General features: G+C 49.8%; 1 protein-coding gene across 13 annotated transcripts in view; it reads right to left on the minus strand.

Moving 5' to 3' along the window:
• Nucleotides 1–1,611: 1,611 nt before the first annotated feature.
• The window catches only part of MAST4 (microtubule associated serine/threonine kinase family member 4), a 310,042-nt gene continuing 299,197 nt past the window's right edge, over nt 1,612–12,456 (minus strand). For all 13 annotated transcript variants that reach the window (XM_080677583.1, XM_080677591.1, XM_080677587.1 and 10 more), the window contains 3 exons: nt 10,513–10,649; nt 8,342–8,523; nt 1,612–8,021 (listed from right to left, as the gene is read on the minus strand). In XM_080677583.1, the coding sequence (XP_080533709.1) occupies nt 4,111–8,021; nt 8,342–8,523; nt 10,513–10,649 (4,230 nt within the window). In that variant the 3' untranslated portion in view covers nt 1,612–4,110. The remainder of the gene's footprint in view (nt 8,022–8,341; nt 8,524–10,512; nt 10,650–12,456) is intronic.

A 12,456-nucleotide genomic window follows, 5' to 3' on the forward strand; every position in this document is an offset into this window, starting at 1 on the left:
AAGAGTAACCAAATGCAACAGATCTTTCCCTTCCCACATCTGAGCAGACTTGACTGGCATGTAACAGAGCGTTCAGGGAACTGCAGTCTTGGGAGCAAATCCCTTTTTTGAAGTGCTTGCCTGCATCCAAGTATCGGAATTGACAGCCCGCCGCCAGCCCGTGACGTTAGGAAACAACGCTCTTGTCTTTGGGAACATGCGGTGCTGGGATCTGTGAGATGTCTTCCTCTGAGGGCTGGTGCTGACGACTCCAGGCTAGAGTTGAAGTTGAACCTGGGCCACAATGACTGACATTCAAACAGCAATGAAACTGAGATTCAACAAAGTTGTGGTCATAAGATAGAAGGTGTGTTCAGTATTAACCGGGGTTCGAGGTAGAATAAAAGAGGGAGGGCACCAAATGACTGCGGGGAGGAATGAATTAAAACGGGGCGAGGAAGTGAAAGACATCTATAATAGTGTCAACAATTAAAAAAACATGATAGGAGGGAAGTTCAATTTGAGAAGTGTCCTACCACTGAGTTCCTTAATGCCAGGCCTGTACTGAAGGAAGCATGTTTCTGTAGTTAATACAGCAACACTTTTTTATGTTGCATTTGTGAACCGAAAATCCTAGATGGGAAATTGGCTACTGATTAATTTAGAACGAATAAAGGAGCCTATTACATAGAACGAATAGCTTCCTTGGCTCATGACTTCCCACCAATCATCACATTCATAATTTTGCACCAAAAATGCAGTTGCTGATTTTTTTTCAGCATGTAAAGATGAAATGGCGTACCTCATTCCCAGAGGTCCCTGGATCTGAATTAAATTACATGACATCTGGTAATGCTTATAAAGGTCAAGAGCTTTCGGACCAGAAACAAACTAGGTTCTAATCCAACCTCTTTACAGGCTGTACGTTAAGAAATTACATAGCTCGTCTGGGTCTGTTTCCTCACCTGTAAAATGGGGTGCCACCACCATCTGGTCAGAGGATTGTGTTGGGGTTCAAATGAGATGGTTGATGAAAAGCATCTATCTGGCCCAGTACTAAGCACACATATATTATCTGTGTGTGTGTATACACACACACACACACACACACACACAGATATATATATGAATATATATATAATGTCTAACATATAATATATATAATTCTATCATCTATCTATTATAGGTAGACAGTAAGTGTTGGGTTGCTTCTTTCCTTCCTGATGGCTTCAATGGTTTTCATTACGAGGAGACAGGAGGCAAGTAAAGGAAAGATGAGAGGACAAATTGTGATCAATGGAGCAAGGTTCTGAGAGACTTGAAGGAGGTGGTGTCACTGAGAAAGGCCACTTTTCCTGAGACTGTAGGGAGATGGTGAGTGTGGCAGCTGAGGAGTTTTGCAGGCAAGGAAGAAGGTTGTTAGAAAACAGGACCGAGTTAAGGGAGACAATCTTGAAGAATGGAACATGTTTGTGTAAGTTAAAAAAAATGGCAAACCTTTCTGCTCAGCAAAGAGCAATCTGCAAAAACCCATAATTTCCATAATATGGTTATATTCAGTACCATTTTAGAGATAATATGTATGTGTGTACATGTAAAAAAAAACACACCTTATTAGCCATTATCTTTTCATGCTAAATTTTTATTTCAATGTTATGCGACTGCATAAGTATAAATATTTCAATATACAACAATTAGGACATCCATAGGGAGTTTCTTAGAGAAAATAAGACTGCAAACACTTTATTGCACAGATCCTAACAAACGTTAAGCTGGTAAATCTATCGCTGGGAGCACTACCGGGGGCACGTCTTACAATCACAGGAGACGGACCAGGGGGAACACAGGAGGATTTCTACCAGCTGACCGGAGAGGTTACCAACAACAGACAGTTACCACATGAATGCAACCGTAGTACTCCTTACGCATCCAAACGCAAAAGCATATTTGGCAAAAATGATAATATACTATACAAAATATACACAGATATGTCGTTTGTAAACAAGCACCTAGCTGTGCTTTAAAGGAAACTGGACAGTTAAGAAGCAACGGCTGTAAACCATGAACTGCCTCCCCGACAGCTCTATCTTGATGTCTGAGTGCAGAAGCCTTGGGTTATTATGACAACCGACAAACACAGATATGAATTATAAATGTTGAGACCACTTTTGAATCCCTCTTAAGTTCTTATAAAATATTTGTTTCTTCTACAACTTCACAACAGCGTGATGGGGAATGGCTAGAACTACGTGGGAAAAGATAGGGGCAAGGAGACTTTTCCTACTCTCCCTTTTTTTTTTTCTTTTGTCATTGCCAACTCATTTTACAGTGAAGGACAACCAAGTTAGTTAAATTATGCCCTTGTTTTTGGAGCGGAGTTTACAGCCCCGATAAAGGATTTACAATCCACAGGATGATGCTGTGCTTAGATGAAGAATTTTATAGCCTAAAGATACTAAGACATCCCCGAGGGGGTTTGGGTGCTGAGTTAGTATTCATTGGTATTTTTTTTTCCTCTTACAAAAACAAAACAAACATTCCTGCTATGGATCCCAAGCATCTTATAAATACTTATCTGTTTGTATTTTCTCTTAGTACTTAGTGCCTTAGTACTTATGTCAGCCAAGTGCCATCTTACAATACAATACAAACCACCAGGAAAACGGCAACGGAAAACAAACAAAAACCCCTTCAGCACTAAAATGATCGGACAAATTCTACATATTCCATGGTATACAAAATTTAAATAAGGCTTAGCAAAAGTAAAAAGGACAGTCACATTCAAGCACCAAATAGCTCCAACAGGTCTTTTTGTTACAAAAATGCTGCTCTTTATTAATACAGTCTTTTTTTTTTTTTGCATACAAATAAAGAGATCATGTTATGAAATGTATGGAGCTACTCGATGCATCCGAAATGAATGTGAAACCCAAGAACTTGCTAAAAACAGCAAGCTTCATCTACAACATAAGGCCCCAGCTATGTATTAAAAGGTATCTTGATGTCCTGATTAATTCTTAATATATATGCTGTGATGCCAAAATCTACACCCCCCCCCTCTTTCCCGCCAAAAAGCAAATTTAAAACCTCTTCCAATGCCTGATGCTCAACCGAGTAAAACTCAACCTAAGTCCTGGCTGTGTGCAGCCAGTAATATTCCTTTTTGTCTGAGAGCAGAGCTGGTGCAGGACTATAAAACGTGTGCTTCTTAGACTAGTGACTCACAGCAGAAAGGCCTGAGTTTAAGAGCATGAGCAGGAGAAAAAAGCAGGAGAACAGACATCAAGATCATGTGTGTTTATAGACCCCGCTCTACCCGGGGTGAAGACCCGACACACACAGCCACAGACGAGGACGGCTGGCCTTCAGACAGGCAGACCCAGGAGCGAAATGCCCACTAGGATGACCGTGAAATGAACATGGCTAGCTCCACAGTCTGGCTCTTCCTGACGGAGGAGGGTTCTAAATGCAGCAGTTAGAGAACTTCTTGCTTTGGATCTGGAAACACAGGCAGCCAGATACAGTCCTATCAACATCTCTGGTTACAAATGGACATAAAAACTCACAAGCTACGGTAGGTAGGGCTTTCTTGCATCGTTATCTCTACTTAGGATGGTTTAACTTAGGAACATGTAGTCTTGAAATAGTCTCTCAAACCACAGACAAACACATGTGGTGGATGCGCATATACACGAACATGGGTGGATCTCTACTTTCACATACATCAGTTTTAACCATTTGCTTCATTACTACATCATGATAAGTGGTAAAGCAAAAATCTTATTTTTTTTTTTAAGAAAAGCTGTCATAAATGACACAATCAGCAGCAAGGTATAGACTCTACATCCCAAACCCAACACATGGCCAGATATTTACAGAGAAAATCCTTTTCCTCAACAACCCTCGACAGTGAAGGTGTTTATTTTTTCTTCTACACACACTATCTGGTAACAGCTTTACCGGTGACCACGGGGCAGGCATTTGGAAGAGGTCCCTTTCTTTCCACCTTCTCTCCCTCTCCCTCCTTCGGTGAGACTCCAGGCTCGGCCTGCGATGCTCCCCCAGTGCTGGTTTCGAAGGTAGTCAGGACTCAGTGACATGTTCCGGGTGGGTCCCCCAGGGCCTGCCCCCTTATGAGGCCTTTTTGTGAGGGCTGCTCCGCAAACTCTCTTTCCCCCGCCTCTGCCGGACCACAGAATCCTTCTCGGAAGGAAGGGCGACGGGGCGGTCTGTGCCTGGCGTGGGGGACGGCTTGGTCACCTCTCTGCCCGCATTCTGTTTCCTGGTCTGAGGCTGGGCCGGGGCAGGCTCTCTCTCTTTGGTTTCTCCTGGGGGGGCAGTTACTGAGAGGGCCCTGTCCCGGGGCCCGGCGCCCCACGCTGTGGTTGGGTTGGGGTGCTGTAACTCCACTGTGATGGAGGAGCTCCTGAAGGAGGGCAAGGAGTCGCTCTTTGTCATGTGGCTCCCACCACCCCCCCCAGATGGGGGTTTCCTCTGGTCCCTGCTGCTGGGGGCTGTGGGCTCAGCCGTGGCCCCGCTGACCTTGGCAGAGGCGGGGTCGCTGCTGGCCGCGGGGGCCTCGCGAGGTCCTGGCCTGGCCTCAGGAAAGCTGGAGGAGGTGCTCAGACACTTTTCCGGGAGGGCAGTGGGCCGGAAGGAACTCTGCCCGATGGCCGAGGGGGACCGCTTCATGCCGCTGGGCTTGCCTGCCTCCGGCGGTGGCTTCTGGGCACTAAGCCCTCTCCCCTTGGCGTCTGGCAGGCCCTTCCCCCCGGCCCCTGCTGGCCTCTCTGGGCCTCTCAGCCTGGTCTCGCCCTGTGCCAGGGACAGGCTGGCCTCCAGCTTCCTGCTGTCCGTCGGACCATAAAGTGCTTCCATGCATTTCTTCCCTTCAGACTTCCTGTCTGCGGTGGTGGCCAGGGGACTAGGGCTCTTGTCTGTCTGTCTGCACGGCGGGGGGCCGTCTCTCACAGTGGGTGGTTTGGGGTGCTTTGGAGACAGGTTTAGCTTTTCACTGACAGTGGGAAGTTTCTGGTCTACAGACTCGCTGACCCCTGGGTGTCCTTGCCGTGGCGGATGCACAAGCCTCTCCAGCGCCTCCGGGGCACGCCCGCCGTCAGTGGGCTTCAGCTTGGTGTCCAGGGGACCCGCTTTGGGGGGCAGTGAGCCTGAGGGCCCACTTCCTGCCTGGCTGATCACATGGCTGGCTGTGTTCTGGGAACCTGGGAGGGCAGGGTACACATTCGACACGGCCTTACTGCTGCCCTTCCCGTCTTGGCTGGGGCCGCTGGGGGGGCTGGGGCCGCTGGGGGGGCTGGGGCTGCTGGGGGGCTGTGTGCCAGGCTCTCTGGCTACCGCAGCCCCAACGCCGAGCTTCTGGGAGGCGAGAGGACGGTCTGGGTGCTTGGACTTTGCAGGGCTCGGGTCAGGGGCAGGCCCGGGCTTGTGGCTGCTCTCACCATGCACAGCAGCGGACCTGGGCGGGTCTGGGAGGCCCAGGCTGGGCTCTGCAGCCGGGGGCTTGCTGCCCAGCTCTCTGCCTGAGGAGGGGCTGGGTGCGCCGCAGGGCTGCCGAGCCGGGCTGGGCAGGTCCTTGGTGACAGATGGGGGCTGAGAGCCGCTGCCGAGCCGCGGCTGCACCTGTTCTTTCCTCTCTGGTTCCCGGGGAGCATCTCTCTGCAAAGAAGGGAAACTGTGGAGCTTTTCACTCTTCCCACCCCCTGGGGGCTGCAGAGACTGCCTGGCAGGAGGGGCTTCCAAAGTGGGCTGCAGGCTGCTCCTTTCCTTGCCCAGCTCCCGCTCACAAGGCGTCCCCGTCCCCGCAGGGTGCAAAGAGGGGTCCTCTCTGGCCAGCGGCGTCACCTCCTCCCGGCCGTCCCTGTGGCTTGGTTTCCCGCAAGGCCCCCGGGCTTTCTCCGTGGCCAGGGTCTGTGTGTGCACATCGGAGCGGGTTCCTCCCACAGACGGGAGATTTCTGTTGTCACTGGTTTTAGCAGCTTGTGGAGGACTCGGCTCCATGGAGGGGTCTCGGCGGATGGCGGCCCTTGCAGCCTTCGGCTCTGTTCTGGCTGTGGAAGGGTCCCTCTCTGATGGTTCCCCCCCACTCCGCTTCTCCCGTGAGGGGACACCTTCGGGTGGGGGCGGGCCAGGGGCCCTGGATGGGTCGGCGCCACGCAGGGTCTGCCCCAGGGAGAACAGGCATTTGGTGTTGGAGTTGGAGCTGGGATCTTGGCGTGTGCTGGGCCCGCCCTCTCTCCGCTGGGGATCATTTTCCGTGTCTGTCGCAGGGCTCCCGGTGGCCTGGGAAACGTTCCTGCCCTGCTTCAGCGCTGGGTCAGGCGGGGGAGCCGATGGTGAATTCTGGAGACCCCGGCTGGGTGGCAGGAACCGAGGCTCGAGCAGGTACGATCTGTTCACCTTGAAGCCAGCAGAGAAGGACTCCCTCTGACCAGCAGCGTCACCCTTCTTGCCATCGCTGGGAAGGGCGGGCGGCACAGTGGGCCCCAGGGCACCGCTGGGGCCAGGGCTCTGCGTGGGTTCGGGGGAAGGCAGCTCAATCTTGGATGCCTGAGGTCCAGACAGGAGAGCAATGTCCAGCGTGCCCTCGATTGGCTTCAGGCAGGACACAGACCTACCTTCCAGCTTATACTCGGAGGGGCTTTTCCGGACAGGGGGCTCGGCAGCCACCGGGCCCGGCTTCTCTGCCCCACCATCCACCCGGCCGGCCAAGGCCTTGAGAGGGACGAACACCACGCCGCCCACAGGAGCCGCATGGGCGCTGCTGCTGAACGCCCGGCTCTCGGAGGCCGGCGCCTCCTGCTGCCCGCCCAAGGGCCGGACCGCGTTCCCGGGCAGGCATTCGTGGGCACTAGATGTCATCTTGGGCTTGAGCACAAGACAGAGGTTGTCATCTTTGTCTTCAAGTGACACTTTCTTCCGGAGGTAATCCATGCTGGCCAGTTTGCTGTCTAACTTTTCACATCGGAGACACTCCTTGGCCGGGAGAGCCTTCTCCATAGCATCCCCCCTCCCGGAGGTGGACCTGTCAGTGGAGGGACAGAGGCCGTCTTGAAGGGTGCTGGGCGCCGAGGCTGGTTTGCAGTCGCAGTTGCCCTGGCTGTGGTCCGCGGGGGCCTGGCCACGGCCAGCTGCCGCCCCGCCCGAGGCGCCAGCCTGCTTGTGGAGGGCACCCTTCAGCAGGCTGCCTGGGGATGGGGCCTCCTGCACAGCTGCTTTGTTCTCAAAATGACTGGACCTTTCCAAAGCCTTTGGATATATTTTCTTCTCCCTCTCCTCCAGCCTCACCGCAGCATGGTTTTCCGAATCAGTTCCAAGTGCATGGGACTTGGGGTGGGGTTCCGGTTTCTCCGGGAAGCTGTCTGGTTTCTTCACCACCACCTTGGCCTTCAGCTTCTCTCGGTCCAGGTCGTCCACAGACTCCTGCCGGCTCAGCTTCCGGGAGGCGGGGCGCTTCAGGCAGCCTTGCTCCACAGGCCTGGCCCGGCTGAGGGCCAGGGCCGGCGTGTCGCACGCGGTCTCTTCCAGGCTCTGCAGGGTCACTTCCCGCTGTGACGGCTCCCGCGGCACCTCCTCCTGGGTCACCTCCAGGCTGTGCTTGCGGGAGCACAGGTGCTTCTTGTCACTGCCATAGGCCGGAGACAGCTTCTCCTCGGACTGCACGCGCTTGAGCAGCGGGGACCGCGGCGGCTCCGCACTCTTGGGCCTCACGATGTGTCTGACGATGGTGGGAGGGGAGTGCATTTTGCTGGGAAAGGCTTGCGCGATCTTGGAATTGCCAAGGGGCGGTCCCAGCAGAGGTGACGGAGACCGCTGCGGGGAGGTGGGCTGTGGCGTTGGAGAGGGGGTCCGGGCCAGCGGGGAGAGCGGGATGTTGCCAGCGGACTTACGCCTTCCTGACCGGTAGCGCTGTCCGCTGAGTTTGGGGGCCAGACCGTGGAGCGTGCTGGGCCGGATGTGTCCTGACCCGGCTGGGGAGTTGGGGGCACTAGAACTTGGGGAGCTGCTCTGCGAGGAGTTAGTACCTGGGGGTAGAAAACAGAACGCTGTGAGCAACGGCCACCTTCCCTCTCTTTTCCACCCTCTAGCCCAAACTACTTCAGGTGAGGTCAGGTCAAGGTCAGCAAGCTGTCTCAGCATCCAACTCTAATGAATCAACGCTTTTTGGATAAACCTCCCTACACTAAGTTTTAACCCAACACTTCCTGTCTTATCTTAATGATCTGAAGAGCCCTATCTTATGACCTCCTGGCTGGAATAATCCTCAGGGGTTTTGGGATTTAAGATGGTGACTTTGACCTCCTCTCAACTCTCCCTTGCTGTGCTGGCCAGGAGACTCACTCACCGGATGGGAAGTCGGGGGTGGAGCGGTAGCTGGGTGTGGGAGATCGGGGAGACAGGCTGTGAGTGGGGGATCCCGGGAGGCTCTCCCCCGATGACAGCGATCGGTTCAAGCAGGAGAAACTTCGGCTGGTGTGCAGTAGAGGAGAAGGCTGCTTAGCTAGTTTTTTGAAAAGGGATCTCCTCCTAGAGTGAAAACAAGAGAAAATGGATCAGATTGTATGTCCAGAGCCGCTCCGGCCTCCCCACCATTCCTGCGTTCCAGTCACACCTCTGTGCTGGAGACGTGATATGATGGCAGATCCTATTAAAGTGTAGGATCCCACTGTTCTATTAAAAAATATTTTGAGGACTTAGAAAGGAAGATAGTATATAATAGAAGCTCTCTGAATTCCAAACACTTTAAGATGAGCTTGGGAAATATATTAAGTATATATTCATTTATTTATTTGTCAGGTTTATGAGGAGGGTGTTCTTTGCCTGAAGGCTTCTGAGTATGTGCCCCCAGATGCTGACACAATTTCATTAAGAGATAATACCCCGTAAATCTCTGGAGGAAAAATCATCTCGGATATAGAATTCTTTAAGGATGACACACTGGGCAGAGGCTTATCTATGAGGGGCTGTTTGCTGGGCTTATCCCATTGTGGGCTCCTGACTATTCCTAATGACAGTGCAGGCTGTGCATTTCCACTGAAAAGCCGGGAAAGGTGAACTGAAGCTTATCACATCAGCAGGGCAGCAGACACCACGCTGCAGCGGCAGTAAATGTGTATTCGATGCTCAACAAGCACAGCCTCGAGCAGAAGGGGCAGCTCCCCGTGGCTCAGAGGTGCAGACGGCTGCGCAGGGCCCTTCACCCTCCTGCAAGCCTGACCCACCCGGGAGCGTAAGCAAGAAGGGCAAACACTGCTACCCCTTGGAACAGTGCGCTTTATATGCCTTACAGCGCAAACAAAATATAAGGCACACACAAAAAAGGGAGAATCTCAGAACGTATGTATTGTGCTGTATGTGTGTGTAATTTTAATAAAAGTAACGAGGGCACATGGGTTACAAAGCCAAACCTTTTTATACTAGTCAACGTATAATGAAAAATAACAACCCCCATCCTCTGCCTTCTTTTGCCCCCTCTCCAGAGACCAGGAATGTGTCTTCTCCGATCTCATCAGTCTGCACATTGCTAAGCAGTGTGCTTACATTACTTTTTCGTTTTTTAGTCTCAGAAAGTACCTGTCGCTGTCCTACCACAGAAGATGAGAACTAACCTCTTCTACAACCCCCTTACACCTTCTGGCCAAATACACTTCCCCCTTTTTTATTCCTCTCAATAGATAAATAAAAAATTTTGGTTAAAAAAAAAAAAAGGCTGGTGTCTTCTTTATGCTGTAAGTATTGTTCACAGCAGGGCATGGAAAGCTGAATTCTATTTCCTTTCCTGCACAGCTTTGTCCTTCCAGGGGTTGATGAGCATCCCTCTCACATTTGCCTTTTCCTCCTACATTTCTATCACGAAAATCCTCTGACTATGATCAGACACAGCAGATCCAAGAGGGGAACGGAGAGGTGCCGCGGCGTCCTGCAGGGAGCACACCCGGCAGCTGCCTGGCAGGAAACGACCCGCCGGAACGTCCGCCGCATCGTGCATGCAGCACAGAGAGGTACCCACGATGCCTCCCAGACAGCCCGCGGGAGCCGGGCCAGATTTTCAGTCAGCAAGACAAAGCCCTTTTATTTCTAGGCTTATTTGGATGCTCTTAAGATATAGTTATTTCAGAACATCTGGCATTTAAAAAATACCAGCCGTTTTTAGATAGTGCAATGGACAATATTAAATGTAGATTTAATGTTAAGAACTGCCTGAGGGTCCAGTTCCCCAAATCCAGCTCACATGGAATGAAGTCTAGAGGCTTAGGAGACACCCAAGGGCTTTTCACAGCTCTTACACGTGAGATAAAGCAACCTGAATCACAATGGTTATGTTTACAACATAGCTACGTAAACCTTTCCACTGTGAAAAATAATGCTATTACGAATATGAACTTCCATGTATAACTGTATGTGAACCACAGCATAAAAATCACTCATCTATAGCATTTAAATTAAGTAGGGAGTAACTCTCCTCCCACGTGGGTATCCACTGAACTCCCAAAGAATAACACGGCTTGAACTAACCGTTCCAGACTCTCTTTCTTTTTAGATTTCTTGCTCCGCCTCACCATCCGGCTCTTATAGCTGTTTCTCCTGGCTGGTCCCGTTTTGATTGATGTGTTTTCAAACGGGGTCGTAGTGATTGACACCTTATTCCCACTCTATAAAAAAAAAAAAAAAAAGAGGTGGTATTAAAGGGAAATGCTGTAATAAAACAAGATGAGAACCGAGAAAGGAGGTTCAAACACAAAGATACATAAGGACATACACACAAAAGGACCTCCATTTCTAAATAACCGTTTAAGCAGCGAAGTCCTAGAGAACGCAAACTGGGTGGAGGCACAATGGAAGGTTTCTTTAAGAGGGTGGGCTCTGATCCGAGTTCAAATCTGAGCTCTGGGACCTGAGCGGGCTGTCCTCCTCCCTCGCCTCCACTTCCTGTGCTACTTCACGGCAGAATCACACCTTCTCCCAGGACCACATGAAGGACAGAGTTGGTAAAGCCCTCGACCCACTGTGACACCCGGAAAGGCTCTATAAATAAGTCAGCGTCATCCATATGTATGAAGCATAAATAATGTGCCCAGAGGCTGTCTCCTTGGTTGATTTACTGCTCTTTTTTTCTCCTGTTTGTGTTTTTCCTTTGACCTAGAAATCAAAGAGGAACAAAATCGAAAGAGACTTATTTTTTCATTATTTTAAAAGGGTCCTTTTCTCTCCCCATAAAACCTGTCAGCTTGCCGAGCTGGAAAGTTTATGCCAGTGAGCACGCAGCTGCCTCTCTCCACCCGGGCACGTGTGGTGAGGTCACCCCACAGCCTCGTGCCCTTTCCGCAGTCCTGGGCAGGGGCTTCAGGAAAGATTTAAATCTTAAATTACTCCAACATCTAGTTTTATGTTGTGTGTTGTTTTTTTCATTTCACATTATAAAACTCTGAAAAGCTTTGCCTTCATCACTGCATATTCTTTAAGAATGTATTGTAATTGGCTGTATTATAATATTCTGTGAGATGGGTGGATCAAAATTTAACTATCTCGCCACTGCTACTGCCTTCTACTTTTCTATTTATATAAGAGTTGAAATAAATGTCCTCGTCTAGCCAAAACCAGTTTGGCTCAGTGGATAGAGCGTCATCCTGCGGACTGAAAGGTCCCGGGTTCGATCCCGGTCAAGGGCACATAACTTGGTTGCGGGCACATCCCCAGTAGGAGGTGTGCAGGAGGCAGCTGATCGATGTTTCTCTCTCATCGATGTTTCTAGTTCTCTGTCCCTCTTCCTTCCTCTCTGTAAAAAAATCAATAAACTATATTTTAAAAAATTAAAAAAAAAATGTCCTCGTCTATATATCACTGTCCTAACCTCTGACATTTCCCTTAAACTGGGCAATTAGACTCCAGGCACGGAATCACGCGGCCTGTCCGAACTTCTTAAAGACCGCCATACAGACTGGTACACTATTTCCCAGAGAGTTTATTTCAGTTCATACTCTTGCCAGCAGCACCCAGGTACCTATCTTACCACAGGCCTGTCAGAACTGAATATTAACATTACACAAATTACCAGTTTTATAGGAAAAAGTTATGTCAAGTTTTAATCTTCATTCCTTGACAATTAACAGGCTGAATGTTGCGCCACTGATTTTGGTCATCTGTGTTTCTTTAGGAAATGTTTTGTTCACGACTTACATCTAATTTAGTATCTGAGAGTCTTGGTATTTTGTTATTGATTTTAGAGTTCTTTATATAGTTAAGAATACATAATCCCATACCTAATGCCATAATTATAAAAATGTTTTATGGAAATGGATTTGAAATTGAACGAGAAAAAAAATATTTTTCATTATGAAAGAATAAATTATATATTCTATATGCAAATGACAAAACTTTAAAAATAAACTTTAACTGATAGTAGAGACTGGCATTCTATTTATGTTTAAATGGAGAATTCTTGTAAATATGAAAGCTCTA

Source organism: Plecotus auritus (assembly GCF_963455305.1).
Source record: "Plecotus auritus genome assembly, chromosome: 7".
Classification (NCBI taxonomy): domain Eukaryota; kingdom Metazoa; phylum Chordata; class Mammalia; order Chiroptera; family Vespertilionidae; genus Plecotus; species Plecotus auritus.